Genomic DNA, 23,504 nt, shown 5'->3' with positions numbered 1-23,504 from the left:
GTTTTTAACCCAGCATTTTTTAGAGTGCAAATAGTTGTGTCTCAGCCAAATACTGTCCTATCCTAACAAACCATACATCAATGGAAAGATTATTTATTCAGAAAATTTATGACTGGTTTTGTGGTCCATGGTCACATATTAAAAAATAAAATAAAATACTACACGAATTAAGCATGTTAATGCTTGAAATTTCATGGTATCTACCCAACCATATGGATTAGCCTATATTTTAAATATTTGTGTCAATGGAATACAGTAGCTGTTTAAAAACTAATTTAAAATAAAAACAGCATGAAAATAGGCATCACACACAAACAGTAGGGCGATGGAAAGCAAAACAACGCCGTATTTCGTAATTAGCTTAACGAATTAGCGCCACAAATCCAGTTTCCATTTTTTCCCTCGTTAAAACAGAGTTAAAGCCTCCTGCGCGGTCTTCCTGAGCCAAAATGGCGGCTATGACAAATAAGCTGTCTAGCGTATAGCCAGCGAAAAAATACAATATGTTGCTCTCTTTAATGAAATTACTGATACATGTTAACAAATACGATATCATATTTTATTACAACAGTCATTAATGTGATAATTATAATATGATACGTGATTTCGCTTATGCTTAAAGCTGTTTTTCTGCAAAGGCACAGAGAGCAGGTCCCACACATGAGCCGTGGAATGGACCGCTTACTACACCGTCCAAACATGGAAACTCACGAAGCGGATTCAGAAGCCGGTGCTGGTATGATTGCTCGCATTAAACAGCATAATTATTACATTTGTTGCAATAATAGTGTTTATGAATACGCCACATCACGCATGCGCAGCTGCTCGAGCGAATGTATGCGGTTAGTCAGATATACAGCTCAGATTCTTCATGTCAGACTCATTTTTGGATATTATTCTCGAATATTGTTTCATTTTAATCTCCAATCTGTTAAATCCACCAGCAATCGTTCGCATTATGATTATATCAGTCAAATTTGTTTTTACTCAGTGTGTTTTAATTCGCTAGTTCGACGATATAATAGTGTAATTTATCCTCGTTCAATATGCTGTGAATGAATTCGTTATAATGCAGGAAGTTAATGAGAACCCGGAACTGCTGCTCGATGGGAGGCGCTGATTGGGTGACGCTGATCTTTAAGTCCACGCTCAGCGCTCTGATTGGATGAGAGACATGCATGTCAAATGAAGTGGAATACAAAACAAACAAGAAGCTGTAAATGTATGAGTTATGATGATAGTTTAGTTTGATGTTTTTAACCCTTATAGGGTTAAAAAATGTTCTCTTTGTCCAAATGACATGAAACTTTGTACACTGGTTAACACTTTCTAGATCTACAAATAAAAAACATTGGAGTGATATCTTGTTTTTATGTTAGTGTAGAAATAAAGTCACACGCAGGGTCTCTAGGGGTCCGTTTCAATAAGGAGGTTCAACCAACTCTCTTAATGTTCTGTAGTTTAAGTTTTACTTTCGTTTTCATGTTTAACTACTTGAGGATGATGTGCATGATTTGATGTCCTCAGGCTGTAGTGTGAAGATGTGGCTGTTGTGTGCGGCGCTGCTGGCTCTGGGCTCTGTCGGCTCTGTCGGAGGAGACTCGAAGGCTGTGACGACAACCCTGACCACTAAATGGCCGTCGACACCGCTCCTGCTGGAGGCCAGGTCAGCGGGAGCACAATCATGTCTAATATACAGCTACAGTTCACTAATGATATTAAACATGCTTTATATTTTACAGCGAGTTCCTTGCTGAAGAGAGTCAGCACAAGTTCTGGGACTTTGTAGAAGCGAATCAGAATATTGAGAATGATCACGATGGTAATGTTTCATCTGAATTATATCTTTTACTTCTTAGACTTCTTAGATGTTATGAAGCCTTTGAGATCGTGTATTTGATATTATATCACATGAGTGCTGTGTGTGTGTTAAAATATTGCTTTTATACAGGGTTAGTTCACCCAAAAATGAAAATTCTGACATCAGTCATGTCGCTTTCATCTTTGAAACACATTTTTAGTGAAAGTCTGTTTCTAGATATTCATTAATATATCGTAAAATAAATCTATACGAATCAAGTGATTTAATACAAGTCTTCTGAAGAGAACATGATGGTAAACGGAAACGCAACCATTTGCTTGATATACAAAGTGTCTCATCAAGGCTGCATTTATTTGATTAAAAATACAGAAAAATCAGTAATATTGTGAAATATTATTACAATTTAAAATAAGGGTTTTCTGTTTTTAATATACTTTAAAATATAATTTATTTCTGTGATCAAAGCTGTATTTTCAGCATCATTACTCCAGTCTTCAGTGTCACATGATCCTTCAGAAATCATTCTGATATGATGATTTATTATCAATGTTGGAATGTTAAAAAATAATAATAAAAAAATGAACAGCATTATTTAAAATATAAATAATTTCTAACAATATACACTATTGTTCAAAAGTTTGGGGTCAGTAATTAGTTTTTTTTTTTCTCTTTTTATGAAAGAAATTAATACTTTTATTCATCAAGGATGTGTTAAATTGATAAAAAAAAAAGTGATAGTAAAGATGTATATTGTTAGAAAAGATTTCTGTTTTGAATAAATGTACTTTTTAACATTTTATTCATCAATGAATCCTGAAAAAAGTATCACATGTTCTAAAACCATTCCAACATTGATAATAAATCATCATATTAGAATGATTTCTGAAGGATCATGTGACACTGAAGACTGGAGTACTGATGCTGAAAATTCAGCTTTGATCACAGGAATAAATCATATTTTAAAGTATATTATAACAGAAAGTCATTATTCTAAATTGTAATAATATTTCACAATATTACTGATTTTTCTGTATTTTTGATCATATAAATGCAGCCTTAATGAGACTTCTTTCAAAAACATTAAACCCTTATAAGGTCTTTTTAGACCCCAAACGACGTGTAATTTTACTCTGTTTATTAATGTTTTTACTTCATATTTGTGCAGTTTTTGGAGGATTTATCATATTTTTTTAAATTTATATAAATAAATTAAAAAATATTTTTTAAATAGGTTTTTATACAAAAACAGCTTTTTATGTAAACTTCACTGTATGAAAGACCCACATTTCTAACTTTCATTCATGGGGATAACATGGATAATTTGACATGGTTTAGTGTATTTTTTTTGTACTGAAAAAAAAAAAAAAATGTTTTTCAAAAATGTTGATTTTGAGGATGAATTTTGTCCATTTTCTAAGCGGGTCTCATCATAATGTAATAATATTGAAAAACTGTTTTTTTTTGTTTTTCAGTACAAAAATGAATTTTACAAAAGCTGTTTTTGTATAAAAACCTATTTAAAAAAATATATATTTATTTATTTATTTATATAAATTTAAAATATATTATAAATCCTCCAAAAACTGCATAAATGTGGAGTAAAAACATTAATAAACAGAGTAAAATTACATTTGTTTAAAAAACAAAACAATTATTTTGTTACAAAATTACATTTTGTTGCCTGGAGACCCCAAAGACCCAAATGAAGACCGCACAAGGGTTAAAATAGTCATGTTTGTAATCTTTTGACGGGTACTGTATAAAGCGAGTACATATAAAGTGATCATGTCTCTTCAGAAGATTAAACCACTCAACCATAATCTCTTTATGAACATTTTGAAGTTTTGTGTCAATAGACTTGCAAACGAGTGACAGAAATCTCTCAGAGGTCATTAAAAATAAAGTCTTATATGATGGTGAGTAATCGATGACAGAGTTTACATTTCGGGGTGAACTCGCTCTTTAATATTAATTTACGTGTAGTTAATGAAAATAGTTCCAACACTTACTGTGTTGTTGCTCTTGAAACACATTTGGCCAATCAGATCACAGGACTGTGGTCTATATTTCAGACACGGATCTGGCTTACTACGATCTGATCCTGAAACGAGCCAGTGTCCTGCTGAGCCCCGTGCAGCTTAACCTGCTGAAGTTCGCCTTATCTCTGAGGACCTACTCCTCCACCGTCCACTCCTTCCAGCAGGTGAGCGCCGTCTCCACTCGGGAGAAACCGGTCTGACTCAACGTCCTGTTATTTTCTCAACATGCTCTGTTTGTTCATGTAGATCGCATCTAATGAGCCTCCTCCGGCTGGATGTAAAGCGTTCTTCAACGTACACGGACAGACATCTTGTGACACAGAAAGACTGAAGGTCATGCTGGATAATGCCTCAGAACGGTCAGTCCAACACATGACTGAAAGAACACTGAATTAACTTACAAATGCACACTTTATTTTAAGGTGACGTTTCATCTCCCGCACACTCTGAAGCACACGTGATGCTCACTGTGTTTTTGTCTCTGCCGCCTCACTATATGAGGACATGAACACATGACCTTCATCTGCAGAGTCACTTCATCAGCTTTTTACTTTCATTTGAGAACAATTATCGTTGTATCATAAACACACAGAAACCCAAAGGTCTTCACTGCAACCCGTCAAAATAAAAGTTTGGTTAAACTTGAAATAGTGAAATATATTACTGTTGTAGGGTAGAATTGTAATAATGTAATAATAATACTAATGCTAATAATAATAATAATAAAGTATTATTAAAACTTTATATTTAAGGAATAATCACAATTTGTCTTCCATGTTTTCATTTTAACAGTAAAGCTCTGTTGTGCAGCACCTTGTTTTAATTTCATATGATTAAAACATGAATTAAATTAATGTTTTATTTCTTCATTTGATTGCCAGAAATATTAAAATGTCTGTAAAAAAAAAAAAAAAAATACATAAAATTGGTTGTTTTTATAAATTAAATTAATTAGACATTCTTTTTGATTATAGACATGACTTTTTGAAAATAAAACAGAATTTGAGAAAAAAAACAATGTCATTTTTGTTGAACTTTTAATAAATTGTTGTTAGATTGTATAACTTTCATGATTTCAATTAATTAGACATGCTTTTTGATTGCTTAAAATTTAATTTAACCATTAAATTAAACCATTAGTCCAGAAAAATTAAAATGGAAAAAAAAAAACGGAATCCAGAAAAATTAAAATGGAAAAAAAATGGAATCCAGAAAAATTAAAATGGGAAAAAAAACGGAATCCAGAAAAATTAAAATGGAAAAAAAAAAAAAAATGGAATCCAGAAAAATTAAAATGGGGGGGAAAAAACGGAATCCAGAAAAATTAAAATGAAAAAAAAAAAAAAAAAAAAAACGGAATCCAGAAAAATGGAAGTAATTTAGGAAAAAATAAAACAGATTTCATAGGGTCCTTCTTTAAAATAAAGTGTTATCAGATGTTTTAGTCTGCTGGAGTGACTCGCAAAATCCATCTTTAAATGGACAATGTCTTTGGGATGCTTGACAATGTTGGAGGTAAATAACGCACTTTCAGATTTCATTTCTTATGCTTATTTGAAAGCATTGATTTATTTAAATCCGCAAAGTAATGCCACATAATAGATGCATTAGATTAGAGTCAATATTTAGAACCATATTTTTTTATTTGTACAGATGCCAGCAAATCAGTGTCTAAATGTTGGACAATGTAAATTCCATCTAAAACTACATAATATTGTAATTAACGTTGTATCGTGTAAGTGGTTTTCATGTCCTCATATGACAGCTGTACATTAAATATTTGTACTTTTATAAATTGACAAACACACACTTTCCTTTATTCAAATAACTATACTATAGTATAGATGTTTAAATTGTCCATTTGTCAGCTAACCTAAACATAACCTAAACTGTTTAATATCATTGATTTAGGCCAAAGCCACACCTGTTCAAAGGTGATCACAGATTCCCCTCTGCCAATCCCGATGCTCCGGTGGTGATCCTTTACGCTGAGATGGGCACCAGAGAATTCTCCAGTTTCCATCAGCTGATGCTGGCCAAAGCCAACAAGGGCCTGATCACTTACGTTTTACGCCACTTCCTCTCTGTAAGAATCAAAACCAGTAATCCACATGCAATGAATGTTGAGTTTTCCTCTCAAGATAATAACTCTGTGACCCACGCAGAACCCCAGCAAGAGTAAAGTGCATCTGTCTGGATATGGAGTGGAACTGGCCATCAAAAACCAAGAGTACAAAGCCAAAGATGACACTCAGGTTCAGGGTACGACAGCAGTCTCCATAATGTGCCTTTGAAAGAATATTAAACACTAGTAAACTCGTTCTCCTCTTTTCACAGCTGGAGCCGATGCCAATGCCACACTGATAGGTGAAAACGATCCTGTGGATGAAGTCCAGGGCTTCCTGTTCGGCAAACTCAAGTACCTGAACGATCATAAACAAAACTCTCCATGCTTACATATGTGCACTACATTCAATAGATTGGACACGTGACTATTTTTAATGTTTTTGAAACATCAAGGCTGCATTTATTTGATCTAAAATACAGAAAAATCAGTAATATTGTGAAATATTATTACAATTTAAAATAATGGTTTTCTATTTTAATATACTTTGAAATATAATTTATTCCTGTGATGCAAAGCTGAATTTTCAGCATCATTAAATCCAGTCTTCAGTGTCACATGATCCTTCAGAAATCATTATTATTTTAAAGTATATTATAATAGAAAAGCATTATTTTAAAGTATAATAATATTTCACAATATTACTGATTTTTCTGTATTTTTGATCAAATAAATGCAGGCTTGATGAGACTTCTTTCAAAAACATTAAAAATAGTCACGTTTCCATACTTTTGACTGGTAGTGTGTATATATATTGATAGAACTTATTGTTTTATTTGTCAGGACCATTTATCCCGAACTCAAGGAGCAGCTGAAGGAGCTCCGGAAGCATTTGGTGGAGAGCACCAATGAGATGGCTCCGCTTAAAGTGTGGCAGATGCAGGGTGGGTGCCATCTATGCAAGTGTTTGTATTAAACCATGAGCAGCCTCTCTTACTGTGTTTTACCACGGTGAAGGGAGCAGAGCCTCTCTCGCCATTGCTTAAATGCGCATTAGGCACACTTATAATAATGGCACTACATCGAGGCTCAATTATTATATTACCTGTGACTAAAGGAGCACTCGGGTAGCTCAGTTCTCATTCTGACAGTATGCAAACGTACCGTTTTCCACATTGTTAATTAGCTGTGGTTCTGCTGGCCGTGTGCGGTTGTCAAACACAGCTCCCACTAGTCCAGAGCTCATTACTGCTCTATCAAGATAAACCCATCAGAGACTAGTCACATTTAGCAAAACCTCTGAGCCCACACACATGCAATATTCCCAACAGTACTGAAAACGTGCTGTCACATCAGATTCATTATGTGCAGAATTAGAGAAATTGGCATGGCGTATACAGGTCATGTTTTAAATGAGATCTTGAATATTTCAAGAGCAAGTTTGAGTGACATTTGCTCTTTATCCTCCTCAAGATCTCAGCTTTCAGACTGCCGCCCGTATCCTGGCAGCTCCCTCTGTGGACGCTCTCACTGTCATGAAGGATTTGAGCCAGAACTTCCCTACCAAAGCCAGGTAAATAACTATATATCTATCTATGATAAAGCAACACAATTCGGTTTTTGTTTGTTTTCTTGTTTTGACATTTTCTTTTGAAATATCATTTCCCAGCCAGTTAAAGGGTTAGTTCACCCAAAAATGAAATTTCTGTCATTAATTACTCACCCTCATGTCGTTACACACCTGTAAGACCTTCATTCATCTTCAGAACACAAATTAAGATATTTTTGATGAAATCTGAGGGTATCTGATCCACACATAGGCAGCAATGACAAATGCTTCTTTTGAGGTCCAGAAGGGTATGAAAAGACATCAATAAAATGATCAACATGACTGCAGTGGTTCAATCTTAATGTTATGAAGAGACAAGAATACTTTTTGTGCACCAAAATAACGACTTTATTTAACAATATCTAGTGATGGGCGATTTCAAAACACTGCTTCATGAAGCTTTGCGAATCTTTTGTTTCGAATCAGTGATTCAGAGTGTGTATCTACGGAAAAGGATTAGGGCCAAGCAATAATAAAAAAATAAAACCATCTCGAGATTAAAGTTGTTAAATTACGAGAACTAATTCGTTAAATTATGAGAAAAATATCGTTACATTTTTAGAAAAAAGTCGAGATAAAATGTTGAGAATAAAGTCATTAAATTATGAGAAAAAAGTTGTTAAATTACGAATTTGTTCTCATAATTTAATGACTTTTTTTCTCATAATTTAACGACTTTATTCTCAACATTTTATCTCGACTTTTTTCTTGAAATTTAACAAGTATATTCTCAACATTTTATTTAGACTTTTTTCTTGAAATTTAACAAGTTTTTTCTCAACATTTTATTTAGACTTTTTTCTTGAAATTTAACAAGTTTATTCTCAACATTTTATCTCGACTTTTTTCTCGAAATTTAACAAGTTTATTCTCAACATTTTATTTAGACTTTTTTCTTGAAATTTAACAAGTTTATTCTCAACATTTTATTTAGACTTTTTTCTTGAAATTTAACAAGTTTATTCTCAACATTTTATTTAGACTTTTTTCTCGAAATTTAACAAGTTTATTCTCAACATTTTATTTAGACTTTTTTTCTTGAAATTTAACAAGTTTATTCTCAACATTTTATTTAGACTTTTTTCTTGAAATTTAACAAGTTTATTCTCAACATTTTATTTAGACTTTTTTCTTGAAATTTAACGAGTTTTTTCTCAACATTTTATTTAGACTTTTTTCTTGAAATTTAACAAGTTTATTCTCAACATTTTATTTAGACTTTTTTATTGAAATTTAACAAGTTTATTCTCAACATTTTATCTCAACTTTTTTCTCGAAATTTAACAAGTTTATTCTCAACATTTTATCTCAACTTTTTTTCTTGAAATTTAACAAGTTTGTTCTCAACATTTTATTTAGACTTTTTTCTTGAAATTTAACGAGTTTTTTCTCAACATTTTATTTAGACTTTTTTTCTTGAAATTTAACAAGTTTATTCTCAACATTTTATTTAGACTTTTTTCTTGAAATTTAACGAGTTTTTTCTCAACATTTTATTTAGACTTTTTTCTTGAAATTTAACAAGTTTATTCTCAACATTTTATCTCGACTTTTTTCTCGAAATTTAACAAGTTTATTCTCAACATTTTATTTAGAATTTTTTCTTGAAATTTAACAAGTTTATTCTCAACATTTTATTTAGACTTTTTTTCTTGAAATTTAACAAGTTTATTCTCAACATTTTATCTCGACTTTTTTCTCGAAATTTAACAAGTTTATTCTCAACATTTTATCTCGACTTTTTTCTCGAAATTTAACAAGTTTATTCTCAACATTTTATCTCGACTTTTTTCTCGAAATTTAACAAGTTTATTCTCAACATTTTATCTCGACTTTTTTCTCGAAATTTAACAAGTTTATTCTCAACATTTTATTTAGACTTTTTTTCTTGAAATTGAACGAGTTTTTTCTCGAAATTTAACGAGTTTATTCTCAACATTTTATTTAGACTTTTTTCTTGAAATTTAACGAGTTTTTTCTCGAAATTTAACAACTTTAATCTCGAGATGGTTTTATTTTTTTTATTATTGCTTGGCCCTAATCCTCTTCCGTATGTATCAAACTGTGAACCATTGAAGTTTCAAAACACTTATGACGTAACGAAGCCTCGTTTACTGAAATCACGTGACTTTGGTGCTCTGAACCACTGAATCGAAACAAAAGATTCGTAAAGCTTCATGAAGCAGTGTTTTGTGAAATACACAAACAGTGAGAATCACTGAAATGCAATAAAATGTGCTCGATCTAAAACAAGTGATTTTTTTATTAACGCGTTCTACGTGTTTATTGGAAATAGACGTTAAACATGAAGAACGCCTATTTTTCATATTCCGGACAAGTGCTTTGCTGTGAAAAATCAAGTAGGGCTGCACAATGATTAATCGCGATTAATCGTTTGCAAAATAAAAGTCTGTGTTACGTAATATATGTGTGTGTTCTGTGTATAATAATTATGTATATATAAATACATGCACATACATGTATAAATTTAAGAAATATATGCATGTTTAAATAAATATTTTATATACAAATATAATTTTTTTCTTAAATATATACATGTATGTGCATGTATTTATATATACATTATCACAAGCTAAACGAATACAGACAACTAAAAACAATACAAACAAAAACAGGACAATAAATAGACAATCAATGAGTACAAGTGTAACTGTTTAAAAGAAACGGTTTGTATGCCTTTTTGAAACATCTTATGTGATGTGGAATATCATTCCAAATTTTGGTATATGTATAAAAAAAGGATTTCTGACCAAAGTTATTTTATATGGGAAGTGCCTGTGAAACTGACCTCGTGAGACGTACTGGTCTCATATTTTAGCATCGATTATCTTCTGATTGGCTGAGATTTTATCACTTCACGCAGCGTTTTACTCTCAGCAGTAAGTTGGTGCTGGAAACACCGTGTCCTAACCAGGTGTGACGTACCCTGATCATGTGTGGCGTACGGTTTATATGTCACTTTAAAAAGTGGAATATACTTTTCTTCATTAATTCCTCATTGTAGTTTCTCCAGTTCATAAATTCAAGGCGCTCAAGTCATCAGAAAGTTTACTCCGAGCTGGAACTTTTAAAAGGAAAAGAGAGACTTAAGTTTTAATTAACACTGTAAAGAGGAAAAAATCAAGCCAACAGCAGTTATGATGAAAATAATATGCTTTATTGGACCCAGACAGCGCAGACACAGATGTTTTTTCTTTTTTCTTTCTGGCAAATGTATTTTAAATGTGCCGCCCACCCTAAAATGCAATTTTGTTAAAGTGATCCTTGACATCATGGAGTATAATAAGCAGTCAGAGCAATTAACTGCAGCTCTGACTCATCGGAGTGTTTCTCAAAGCGCTCTGACCTGCGTGACGTCAGTGAAAGCCATCTCATCCAGTCGAACGCTGCTGATTAAAACAGTCAGCGCAGACGTTTTTATGCAGATTATGGTAGGCGTGCGTTCAAGTTTTGATTATAATGAATCGCCGTGATGAACTAATGAATCGTTTTCAGTGCAGCAGCTCACATTTCTCTCTCCTCTCTCTCTCAGGTCCTTAACAAAAACGGTGGTTAATTCAGAGATCCGTAAGGAGATCGAGGAAAATCAAAAGGTGAGGGCCACCGTTGTCCTTTTCCCTCATGTTTTCTTTACCCAGTCAAGTCAAGTGATTCTCTGTTCCCATGTATTGAAACCGATGTTTTAAATGAAATGCATCCCTCTGCGTGTTTTCTTCCCGTTCCTCTGTGTCGGAGCGTGTGTAAATGCTTTTGTTTTGTCACCGAAACGGAAATGAATGAAGTAAACGCGGTTTATACGTGGTTGTTTCGGTCATTTCCTTTCTGTGATTAAAGCCGTTTCTTGCTTCTCGTAATGAGGACGTGTAACGGACCTGCTCCTCATTCCTCACTGTAATTGCATGCTGGGAAACATGACGAATAGAGGCTCTTTAAGTTCCTCTAACGAGCTCCCTCGCTCTAATGCATGTGCCTTTAGCGAATAACAAACACGAGTGCCGCGGATAAAAGCATGAATATATAGAGTAGAGCTGGCCTGCGGCTCAGAAGAGCCTGTTTGAATTATAGATCATATTGAGCTTCTCTTCTGCTCTGTGAAGTGACACAAACATACGTTTCATCCTGGGATTAGCAGCCCGCAGATCTTCTGAGGTTATATTAGAGATAATTATGAGTTTGTCATAACTAATGTGCCATATTCTCATTTCTCCTCTAGTATTTTAAGGGAACGTTAGGGCTCCAGCCGGGAGACTCGGCTCTGTTCATCAATGGACTCCATATTGACCTGGATGTGCAGGATATCTTCAGGTAACTACTTTTTTAAAGTAGTTTATTTCTTTTATTTGTTAGTGGATATCTAACAACTGCATTTGTAAAATATTGGAAATGTTACTGAATTATTATATTATATTATATTATATTATATTATATTATATTATATTATATTATAAATATATTTATTATATATTATATTATATTATAAATATATTTATATTATTTTATATTATGTTATATTATATTATATTATATTATATTATATTATAATTTATTTTATTTGTTAGTGAATATCTAACAACTGCGTTTATAAAATATTGGAAATGTTACTGAATTATTATATTATATTATATTATATTTGTTAGTGAATATCTAACAACTGCATTTGTAAAATATTGGAAAGTTACTGAATTATATTGTATTGTATTATATTATATTATATTATATTATATTATATTATATTATATTACTGCATTTGTAAAATATTGGAAATGCTACTGAATTATTATATTATATTATATTATATTATATTATATTATATTATATATATATATTATATTATATTATATTATATTATATTATATTATTATAAACGCACAACAATTGTTATTTTATTATATTATTTATATACAGTATAATTGGCAAAAGTCTAAAAATTAAATTATAATACCTATTTAATAAAAATGTAATATTTGACTATTATGCCATATACATTACTGCTCAAAAAGTTGTTGTCTAAGATTTTGTTCCTATTTTAATATATTTTAAAATGTAATCTATTTTTAAGTAGTTTATTTCTTTTATTTATTAATGGATAGGCTATCTAATTGCATTTATAATATATTGGGGGAAAACTGAATTATATTATATTATATTATATTATATTATATTATATTATATTATATTATATTATATTATATTATATTATATTATATTATATTATAAATGCACAACAAATATTTAATTGATATTTAATTGATAACAATTACTTAAATAATAACAAATGTATAACAAAAAAATAAGAAAAAATATAATATTTTACTATGTAGTTTATTTTATTTTTTAACGGATATCTAATAACAGCATATATAAAATATTGGATATGTAACTGAATTTTTATTATATTATATTATATTATATTATATTATATTATATTATATTATATTATATTATATTATATTATATTATATTATATTATATTATATTATATTATTATAACGCACAACAATTATTATTATTGTATTATATTATTTATATATAATTGGCAAAAGTTTAAAAAAAATATTCATTTTAAATGATAATAAATGTTTAACAAAAATAAGAAAAATGATTTAATATTTGACTATAATGTAAAATACACTACGGCTCCAAAGTTTCTTGCCTGTATGAATTTTTAAATGTTTTTGAAGTCTTTTATGCTCACTAAGGCAGCATTTATTTGATCAAAAGTACAATATTGTGAAATACTATTACAATTAAAATGACTGTTTCCTATTTTAATATATTTAAAATGTAATCTATTTTTTAAGTTATTTTATTTGTTAATGTATATCTAATAAATGCATTTATAAATTATTAAAAATGTAACTGAATTATATTATATTATATTATATTATATTATATTATATTATATTATATTATATTATATTATATTATATTATATTATATTATATTATATTAATGTTCAAAAGAACATCATTTATTTCAGTTGAAAATCTTGTGTAACATTATTAATGTTTTTACTCTCATGTTTGATAAATCTAATGCCTCCTTGCTGAATAAACACATTTATTTCTTTAAAAAAATCCTTCACCATAAAGCGAGACGTGTTTGTTAATATTTATCATGTGTTTGTGCAGCATTTTTGATGTGTTGAGGAACGAGGCGAGGGTCATGGAGGGTCTGCGCAGTCTGCTCATCGACACACCCTACATCCACGACATCCTCAAACTCAACGTCCAGCCCTCAGACTCGGACTATGCCGTGGACATCCGCAGCCCTGCTGTTAACGTGAGCCACATTTTGTTTTCTGTTTTCTGAGGGAAAGAATAGAGAATAATCCCTCTTTCTGTCTCTCTCCAGTGGATTAATAACCTGGAGACGGATGGCAGGTATGTGTCCTGGCCCTCTAACGTGCAGGAGCTACTGCGGCCCACCTTTCCTGGAGTCATCCGACAGATCCGGAAGAATTTCCATAATCTGGTGAGTGTCGCAGGTGCCGTGTAAACATTGCATTTGTGCGACAAGTTCCTTCAGTCATTAACTATTCAACGTAAACCCCATGAATCATTTAACCGTGTGTGTGTGTGTGTGTGTGTGTGTGTGTGTGTGTGTGTGTGTGTGTGTGTGTGTGTGTATGTGTCGTTCTGACAGGTGATGATTCTGGATCCGACCCAAGTGAACACGGCTGAGCTGATCAGCGTGGCTGAGATGTTTTACAGCAACAACATCCCACTCAGGTCAGTCTGAGCATTATTACAAGAACATGATTAATGTTTCAGCTGTGAATTAATGTCACAGTGGCGACGCGCTCGCTCCCACAGGAAAGCAGGTTCAAATCTGGACATTTTCAGATGTCATTCTCACCCCTCTGTTGAACTATATTTCTGTCTCTCAATATATAATAAAGCCATAAAAGCCCTTAAAAAGTATCTAACTTAAAGGGATAGTTCACCCAAAAATTAAGTTTATCCCATGATTTACTCACTCTCAAGCCATCCTAGCTGTATATGACTATCTTCTCTCAGACGAACACAATCAGAGTTATATTAAAGGTGCCCTAGAATCAAAAATTGAATTTACCTTGGCATAGTTGAATAACAAGAGTTCAGTACATGGAAATGACATACAGTGAGTCTCAAACTCCATTGTTTCCTCCTTCTTATATAAATCTCATTTGTTTAAAAGACCTCCGAAGAACAGGTGAATCTCAACATAACACCGACTGTTACGTAACAGTCGGGATCATTAATATGTACGACCCCAATATTTGTAAATTGTCTTTCTAAATGTTTCGTTAGCATGTTGCTAATGTACTGTTAAATGTGGTTAAAGTTACCATCGTTTCTTACTGTATTCACGGAGACAAGAGCTGTCGTTATTTTCATTTTTAAACACTTGCAGTCTGTATAATTCATAAACACAACTTCATTCTTTATAAATCTCTCCAACAGTGTGTAATGTTAGCTTTAGCCACGGAGCACTATCAAACTCATAGAGAATCAAATATAAACATCAAAATAAATACTTTACTCACATGATCCGAAGCATGCATGCAGCATACATGACGAACATCTTGTAAAGATCCATTTGAGGGTTATATTAGCTGTGTGAACTTTGTTTATGCACTGTTTAACTGCACTTATAGTCGAGAGCTCGAGGGGCACGGAGCGAGAGATTTAAAGGGGCCGCAGCCTGAATCAGTGCATAGTTAATGATGCCCCAAAATAGGCAGTTAAAAAAATGAATAATAAAAAATCTATGGGGTATTTTGAGCTGAAACTTCACAGACACATTCAGGGGACACCTTAGACTTATATTACATCTTTTGAAAAGACGTTCTACGGCACCTTTAAAAAATATCCTAGCTTTATAATGGGAGTGAATGGGGGCTGAGATTTTGAAGCCCAAAAAACCTCATCCATCCATCATAACAGTAATCCATACGACTCCAGTGGGTTAATAAAGACCGTCTGAAGTGAAACAATGGGTTTTTGTAAGAAAAATATCCATATTTACAACTTTATAAACTATAATAACTGGCTTATAATGGGAGTGAATGGGGGCAGAGATTTTGAAGCCCAAAAAAGCTTAATAAAAGTAATCCATACAACTCCAGGGGGTTAATAAATACCTTCTGAAGTGAAGTGATGGGTTCTTGTATGAAAAAAAAAAAAAAAAAAAAAAAAAAAAATATATATATATATATATATATATATATATATATATATATATATATATATATATATATATATATATATATATATATATATATAGAGAGAGAGAGAGAGAGAGAGAGAGAGGTTACGTTTCCACTGTAAGTCGACTTGCGTACTGATGTTTGCCGGAAACTGGTTATTATAGTTTATTAAGACATAAATATGGATATTTTTCTTATAAAAACCCATCGCTTCACTTCAGAAGGCCTTTATTAACCCCCTGGAGTCGTATGGATTACTTTTATGATGGATGGATGAGCTTTTTTGGGCTTCAAAATCTCGGCCCCCATTTACTCCCATTATAAAGCTTGGAAGAGCCAGAATATTTTTAATATAACTCTGATTGTGTTCGTCTGAAAGAAGATAGTCATATACAGCTAGGATGGCTTGAGAGTGAGTAAATCATGGGATAATTGTAATTTTTGGGTGAACTATCCCTTTAATCATCCTCAAGTGTTTTTTTTTGTCAATAAACTCTCTCATTATAGGCTTAAAGTGTCTGGTCGTCTCCGTTAGCTGTCAGTGGAGCTGTTGTGATTCTCTGTTTCTGTCTGTCCGCAGGATTGGAGTGGTGTTTGTGGTTAATGACTCTGATGATGTTGACGGGATGCAGGATGCTGGTGTGGCTCTGCTTCGAGCTTTCAACTACATCGCTGATGACACAGACAGCCAAATGGCCTTTGACGCCATCGTATCAGTAAGTCAGCATCATTTGACATTTTGAGCATTTGACAAAATCAGTGCGTGCTCAGTATGTCTGGTCTGTTTTTCCAAAAGAGTGAATTTTGCATTGCACACTCAAATCTAACAAACATGTTGATGCAGGGATGTGTTCTGATCATCTTCTGTCTCTCAGATGTTGAACAGAGTTCCCAGCGGAGGCAAGCTGAAGGTGGAGCATGTGGTGGGTGTGTTGGAGAAGAGATATCCGTATGTCGAGATCAGCAGCATCCTGGGGCCCGACTCTGCCTACGACAACAACAGAAAAGTGAGGGATTTGTTTTTCTAGTGTGTATGCTTTAAATATTTCAGCAGTACCCCATCTCAGATGTCATATTCATGCAGAATATAGTGGATGTGATAATGTTTGGTCAACTGTAGAGATGTAACTGTCAGCCAGAGGTGGTTCCTGTGCTAATCGCTCTTTCGAGCGGTAACTATAACCCTTATTGAGGTAATATCTTCTCTGTCTCCACAGGAGGGAAAGGCATATTATGAACAGACTGGTGTCGGCCCGCTGCCCGTGGTGTTGTATAATGGGATGCCTTTACAGCGTGAGCAGTTGGACCCTGATGAACTCGAGACCGTTGTCATGCACAAGATCCTGGAGACCACCAGCTTTTTTCAGCGCACCGTCTATCTGGTGAGAATTACATGTCTGTCACCCGTAGTCTCATTACTTTAAAAAGAAGCACATTATATTACTGCTCTCTTTCCAAAAAAATAGCTCTCACACGTCACTCGATACTGAAATATCCGAAATACTCATTTTCCGCAGAATAGATATACGACATCGGCTGCTCTTACTCTCATCTCTCTGACAGCGACTCCGGATGAATGTTGTTGGTGTTACAGGGCTTGAATTTCGGCGTGGGATTGCGTTTATTGCATATAATTTTACTCATTCCCGCAGATTTTGTTCTCGCCACATAAAGCCTCCTCTCCGTACTGAATTGAGTTATTTTTCACTGCTTATTGCGCTTAAACAGTCAAATACACACAAAATAATGTCAAAATGCCAGTCTTGGTGAGTATTCACGTAAACACAGTCAGTTATGTTTGAAGTGAACGTAAACAGTTGAGAAAGAAAACGCATGTGAAACAGTATAATAGCCCCTTAAAAAGTATGTATCTTAAAGGGATAGTTCATCCAAAAATGACAATTATCCCATGATTTACTCATCCTCAAGCCATCCTAGATGTATATGACTATCTTCTTCCAGACGAACACAATCAGAGTTATATTAAAAATATCCAAGCTTTATAATGGGAGTGAATGGGGGCCGAGATTTTGAAGCCCAAAAAAGCTCATCCATCCATCATTAAAGTAATCCATACGAGTCCAGGGGAGACCATTTGAAGCGAAGTGATTGGTTTTTGTAAGAAAAATATCCATATTTACATCTTAATAAACTATATGAAGAGTTTGGTTCCAAAACGCGATAAACACCATTTTCAAAAAAAATTAGTTTCCGCCCAAATCAGTATTGTATCTGGTCGGTATTGAAAAGTCATTTATTAATTTTGCGCAAAATGTGATATCCATCATGTTTTCTCCCTTTCTTTCCAAAACGTGACAAACGCCAGTCTCCTTTTTCTGCAGAACGCGATATATCCGCTCTCAACCAATCACAGCGCACCATTCCACCCACTGTAAACATTGAAGTCTTTTTAAAAAGCCGTTTTTAATACCAATGTACTCATAAAAATGTGTTTATTTAACTGTGCGGTGGCGCCAGATACTCTTTAATCGGTAATGACAAATAATTTATAACATTAACAAGATGACCCGTTGAATTCATTTTGGGAGTGACGGCTGAATGTATTTTTAATAAAATGTCTTTATATAAGATAAATATTGACAAAGTTTAGACTCTTGTCATATATGTGAATCAACTTACTTTGTTGTGTATTTTCAATTTGAAAAATAACTTTTATATTGATGGATTTATTGCATTTTGGGAAAAAAAAAAAAAGTACGTTTTTATAATAAACTTTTTAAAATCAAAATGTAGATTTGAATTTTTAATGTTTTTATATCCAAAAGTTGCTATGTGAACGTTTGAAACAGAAAATAGTGGTTTTCATTTTGCCACTTTCTTGGTAAAGAAAACACCTTTTTACTCAAATTAATCAAAATGGAGTTATTGCGTTTTGGAACAAAACTCTTCACATATATATATATATATATATATATATAGATATATAGAGGTTACGTTTCCACTGTAAGTCGACTTGTGTACTGATGTTTGCCAGAAACTGGTTATTATAGTTTATTAAGACATAAATATGGATATTTTTCTTATAAAAGCGCATCGCTTCACTTCAGAAGGCCTTTATTAACCCACTGGAGTCGTATGGATTACTTTAATGATGGATGGATGAGCTTTTTTGGGCTTCAAAATCTCGGCCCCCATTCACTCCCATTATAAAGCTTGGAAGAGCCAGGATATTTTTTAATATAACTCTGATTGTGTTCATCTGAAAGAAGATATGATGGCTAGGATGGCTTGAGGATGAGTAAATCATGAGATAATTTTCATTTTTGGGTGAACTATCACTTTAATCATCCTGAAGGTTTTTTTTTTGTAAATAAACTCTCATTATAGGCTTAAAGTGTCTGGTCGTCTCCGTAAGCTGTCAGTGGAGCTTGTGATTTCAGCAGCAGCCTAATAAACCTGCTGCAAATTATGAGATAATACTATAAATATCTATTTGACAGTTTTCCTCATGGTATCAATGTCAAAATTGTGGCCAGTGAAAATGCTGAATGGCTAGTAACTTTTGAAAACCACTAGACACAGTGGCTGGTGAGCAAAAAAGAGTCAGCCCTGATGCTTTCCATAATCGTTTCAGGGTGAGCTGAACAGTGACCATGACGTGGTGGACTTTATCATGAATCAGCCCAACGTGGTCCCACGAATCAATTCCCGAATCCTGAGCACCAGCAGGAATTATCTGGACCTCTCCACCACCAGTGAGTGTTCATAACAAAAATTTTATTTTTCTTTTCTGTTGAATCATAAATAGCTTTTCTTTCTGTAAACGAGCTAGTTTGAGAAATACAACACGTATGCCCTCTCAGGAATGAATATCTGCCTCTTTGGGAATCCTGTGCTAAATGTCTTGTTTGTTCTTGAAAGCCCATTTATTTACAAATGAGAACGTGGAAATGATATTCATAAACTGCTTTGTTTTTGCAAGGAATATGAAACTGAATTTTAATAGCTTTTGAATAGTATATTTGCAGGAAGCTGAGGAAAAAAAGACTAATTTCAATCTGAACTCAAATAGATGTTCAGAAATAGCTGCATTCGAAATGACTTTGGTTGGATTCAATTATGAATATGAATGTACCTCTAACTGAGAACAAAGCACGACCTTATTTTCACTTTCTCCCCAAGTGTTTGCCATCACATGACCTCCAAAAAAAACAAGTCTCTTCTTTTCCAGACAATCATTTTATCGACGAATATGCACGTTTCCTCTTTCTGGACACCAGAGACAAGAACGCAGCGGTGGCCAACAGCATGAACTACATGACAAAGAAAGGTGAGCGATTGCTGCTATTGATCTCCATGAGAAACGCTCCGGCCTACATAAACATAAACAATGGAGGGTTTCTCTTCATGAAATCTGTCTTTCTTGGCTCCTTCTGTCCATCTTACGTTAATTGCCTGGTGAACACTGCGGTTTTGACTGTCTTAAAGGATTAGTTCACTTCAGAATTAAAATTTCCTGATAATTTACTCACCTCCATGTCATCCAAGATGTCCATGTCCTTCTTTCTTCAGTGGAAAAGAAAGAAATTAAGGTTTTTGAGGAAATCATTCCAGGATTTTTCTCCATATAGTGGACTTCACTGGGGTTCAACGGGTTGAAGGTCCAAATGTCAGTTTCAGTGCAGCTTCAAAGAGCTCTACATGATCCCAGACGAGGAATAAGAGTCTTATCTAGAGAAACCATCGGACATTTTCTAAAAAATAAATAAAAATTATATACTTTTTACCCACAAATGCTCATCTTGCACTGCTCTGTGATACTCCACGCATGACGTAATCATGTTGGAAAGGTCACACGTGACATAGGAGGAAGTACTGATCCAGTGTTTACAAAGAGAACGTCAAAGAATTTATTATAGCTTGTCAAAATTGGGTGTGAGCAAAAACACGCCGTTTTTGTGTGTGTCCCTTTAAATGCAAATGAGCTGATGCTCCCGCCCCCTTTCCAGAAGAGGGCGGAGCTTTAACAGCTCAACAACAACAAAGCTGGAGAATCTCACGCAGCCATTTTTGCCATAATCGAGCAGCTCTAGGCCTCGTTGTATATAATCTGATAGGCGTCACTCATGGAGCGTACACCTAGCTTTAGACACCGAAAACTAAACATATCTGTCTGTCTTTATTTGTTTCTTCATTTCTCTTTTCTTGAATGCTGTTTTCAGGGATGTCAACCAGGGATGCTTCCGGTAATTGCATTGAGCCGTTATACCCACTTAACTGACAGCCCACTTCCCATAGATCTCATCTAAACGTAGTGCAAATGTTGTTAGAAAACACCTACATTACTGTCATTAACATAACACTCTCTGTGGCTTGAAGGAATATTCTGGGTTATTTTAAACTTGATGTCTGTGTCTCACATCTGCGGCATGCAAGGAAATAATTTCTCACAGTTTGTGTACACAAATGGGAAATACATCTACAGGAATACACTTATAGTGTGCAAAACATCTATAAATATTTAAAGGGGACCTATAACGCCCTTTTTACAAGATGTAATATAAGTCTCTGGTGTCTCCAGAATGTGTCTGTGAAGTTTCAGCTCAAAATACCCCACAGATCATTTATTATAGCTTGTCAAATTTGGTTTGGTCACAGTTTTTGTGTGTGTCCCTTTAAATGCAAATGAGCTGCTGCTCCCGCCCCCTTTCCAGAAGAGGGCGGAGCTTTAACAGCTCAACAACAACAAAGCTGGAGAATCTCACGCAGCCAAAATGAGGACGGTGTTCAGCCTTACATTGTTCAAACCGGAGTCGACACTGATGGAGTTATAAGTTATTGCTTGAACAAAAACACAAGCTTCACATTATTAAATGTTCTAGACGTCCATCATAAGTGTTTGTTGTTTTTGTTTCTTCAAAATATACTGAGAATGAGCCTAAATTATCGACAGCATGCCACTGATGTAAATGTCCCAGAATATTCCTTTTTAAGTGCGTCTGCAAGTCTGTTTTTGTTGTTGTTTTCTTTTAACAGTTTTCTGAAGCTTGCTATTGATTTACGCGCAGCTGTGCATTTGTCATCTGTCCGAACTGTCACTGTGTGATGGATGAAAGAGAATCTCCTCCTATCCTGTGGTCCCCTGTAATATCTTTCTTTTACAGACGTTTACAGGTTTATATCTATCTTGAAATTGCCTGTCTGTCTTTGTGTGCCGCTTGGGCACTTCAGAAACACCTTTTCGATTGTTAAAGCGAGAATCCTTTCAGTTCCTCGCATCATTTTCACTCACCTCTTTAGACTGCATGAGGAAACGGCATGTCTCGGCCGTGTGATTTCCTTTAGCTCATGCGTCTGTTCTTCACTGACTTGCAGATGATGGCATCATCCGTCCAGTGACTTTCTGGGTAGTAGGAGACTTTGACCAGCCCTCGGGACGCCAGCTGCTGTATGATGCGATACGTCACATGGTAGGCCAGTGTCACTGAGCCAGTTAATGTCAGTGTTAGCTGTACAGAAAAATACAGAAAAAATATTATTACGTTATAAAATAATGGTTTTCTATTTGAATATGCTTTAAAATATCATTTATTTCTGTGATGCCAATCAATACTCCAGTGTTCGGTGTCACATTTTATATTTTATATCTCAAATAAATGCTGTTCTTCTTTTACTTTTTATTCATCAAAGAATCCTGAAAAAGTTTCACAGGTTATAAAAAATATTTTTATCCAACATTGATAATAAATCATCATATTAGAATGATTTCTGAAGGATCATGTGACACTGAAGACTGGAGTAATGATGCTGAAAATTCAGCTTTGATCACAGAAATAAATTATATTTTAAAATATATTCAAATAGAAAACCATTATTTTAAATTGTAATAATATTTCACAATTTTACAGATTTTTCTGTATTTTTAATCAAATAAATGCAGGCTTGGTGAGACTTCTTTCAAAAACATTAAAAACAATCTTTTGACCTGTGCTGTATGTGTTTGCACAATAAGGTTATAACTTTTGACTACTTTTCAAATAAAATATTTCCTGTATCCTGAATTAATCAATGTTTTTTTTTGCAAAAGTTCAATGAAAAAGGCCATAATTTCTTAAGAAAAGTTTTAAAAAGTTCACCCCAGATAAACAATTGGAACAACTAAGACTTTCTGCAATTTTCTAGAATTATTTTTCTATAACGATCCAAATCTTGGTGTGTGTGTATATATACATATATAGGAAAATAGTGGAAAATCCCATTGGAAAGTTAAATTTATTCTTCCATCATTTTGTATATCAGTTTTTATACAAATTAAATTTGTAATTTGTAAAAATATTATTTAAAATGTATTTAGAGGCACATTTCAGCACATATATATTTTTAATTTAATTAAAATGTTTTATTTATTTCATTTTATTTTATTTTTGCTGCATTCACATTGTTAGGAATATTTTTTTCTTGGCATTTGGTGAATGTTCATTTTAGACATGCATATGTAGACTCAAGGATTGATATGTTTTGCTGAATAATTTTCATTAGTTTTTTTTTTATATTTCTTTTTGGCTCTATTTTGTTTCTATTACAGCTTTAATAATCAGTTTTACAGGGTATCCGCGGGGTCTTGAAAAGTATTAAAAGGTGATAAATCAATTTTGGGAAAATTAAGACCCTTAAAAAGTATTAAAAAGTCTTATCACGGCTTTATAAAGTCTTAATTTTTTGAATTTAGTCATTTTTATTAAAAAAAAACGAACAGGTACATAAACTAGGCTATTGTGGGTGCGTTCGTAAAATTA

General features: G+C 33.3%; 1 protein-coding gene across 3 annotated transcripts in view; it reads left to right on the top strand.

Annotated features, from left to right (window-relative positions):
• The first annotated feature begins 586 nt into the window (after positions 1–586).
• uggt1 (UDP-glucose glycoprotein glucosyltransferase 1) overlaps positions 587–23,504 on the top strand; it is a 41,604-nt gene continuing 18,686 nt past the window's right edge. For 2 of the 3 annotated variants that reach the window (XM_048162899.1, XM_048162896.1), the window contains exons 1-21: positions 587–736; positions 1,528–1,666; positions 1,743–1,822; positions 3,895–4,025; positions 4,108–4,220; positions 5,773–5,947; positions 6,027–6,123; positions 6,199–6,280; positions 6,770–6,870; positions 7,400–7,499; positions 11,089–11,149; positions 11,770–11,861; positions 13,688–13,838; positions 13,911–14,030; positions 14,202–14,287; positions 16,328–16,463; positions 16,623–16,754; positions 16,965–17,129; positions 19,343–19,463; positions 19,940–20,038; positions 22,084–22,178. In XM_048162899.1, the coding sequence (XP_048018856.1) occupies positions 613–736; positions 1,528–1,666; positions 1,743–1,822; positions 3,895–4,025; positions 4,108–4,220; positions 5,773–5,947; positions 6,027–6,123; positions 6,199–6,280; positions 6,770–6,870; positions 7,400–7,499; positions 11,089–11,149; positions 11,770–11,861; positions 13,688–13,838; positions 13,911–14,030; positions 14,202–14,287; positions 16,328–16,463; positions 16,623–16,754; positions 16,965–17,129; positions 19,343–19,463; positions 19,940–20,038; positions 22,084–22,178 (2,400 nt within the window). In that variant the 5' untranslated portion in view covers positions 587–612. Of the gene's footprint in view, positions 737–814; positions 1,223–1,527; positions 1,667–1,742; positions 1,823–3,894; positions 4,026–4,107; positions 4,221–5,772; positions 5,948–6,026; positions 6,124–6,198; positions 6,281–6,769; positions 6,871–7,399; positions 7,500–11,088; positions 11,150–11,769; positions 11,862–13,687; positions 13,839–13,910; positions 14,031–14,201; positions 14,288–16,327; positions 16,464–16,622; positions 16,755–16,964; positions 17,130–19,342; positions 19,464–19,939; positions 20,039–22,083; positions 22,179–23,504 lie in introns of those variants that run through there. The other variant, XM_048162897.1, reaches the window with a different exon arrangement.

This window comes from Megalobrama amblycephala, linkage group LG17 (assembly GCF_018812025.1).
Source record: "Megalobrama amblycephala isolate DHTTF-2021 linkage group LG17, ASM1881202v1, whole genome shotgun sequence".
NCBI classification, from domain to species: domain Eukaryota; kingdom Metazoa; phylum Chordata; class Actinopteri; order Cypriniformes; family Xenocyprididae; genus Megalobrama; species Megalobrama amblycephala.
The sequence above is the reverse complement of the archived record's forward strand: the minus strand, read 5'-3'. Positions and strand labels throughout refer to the sequence as shown.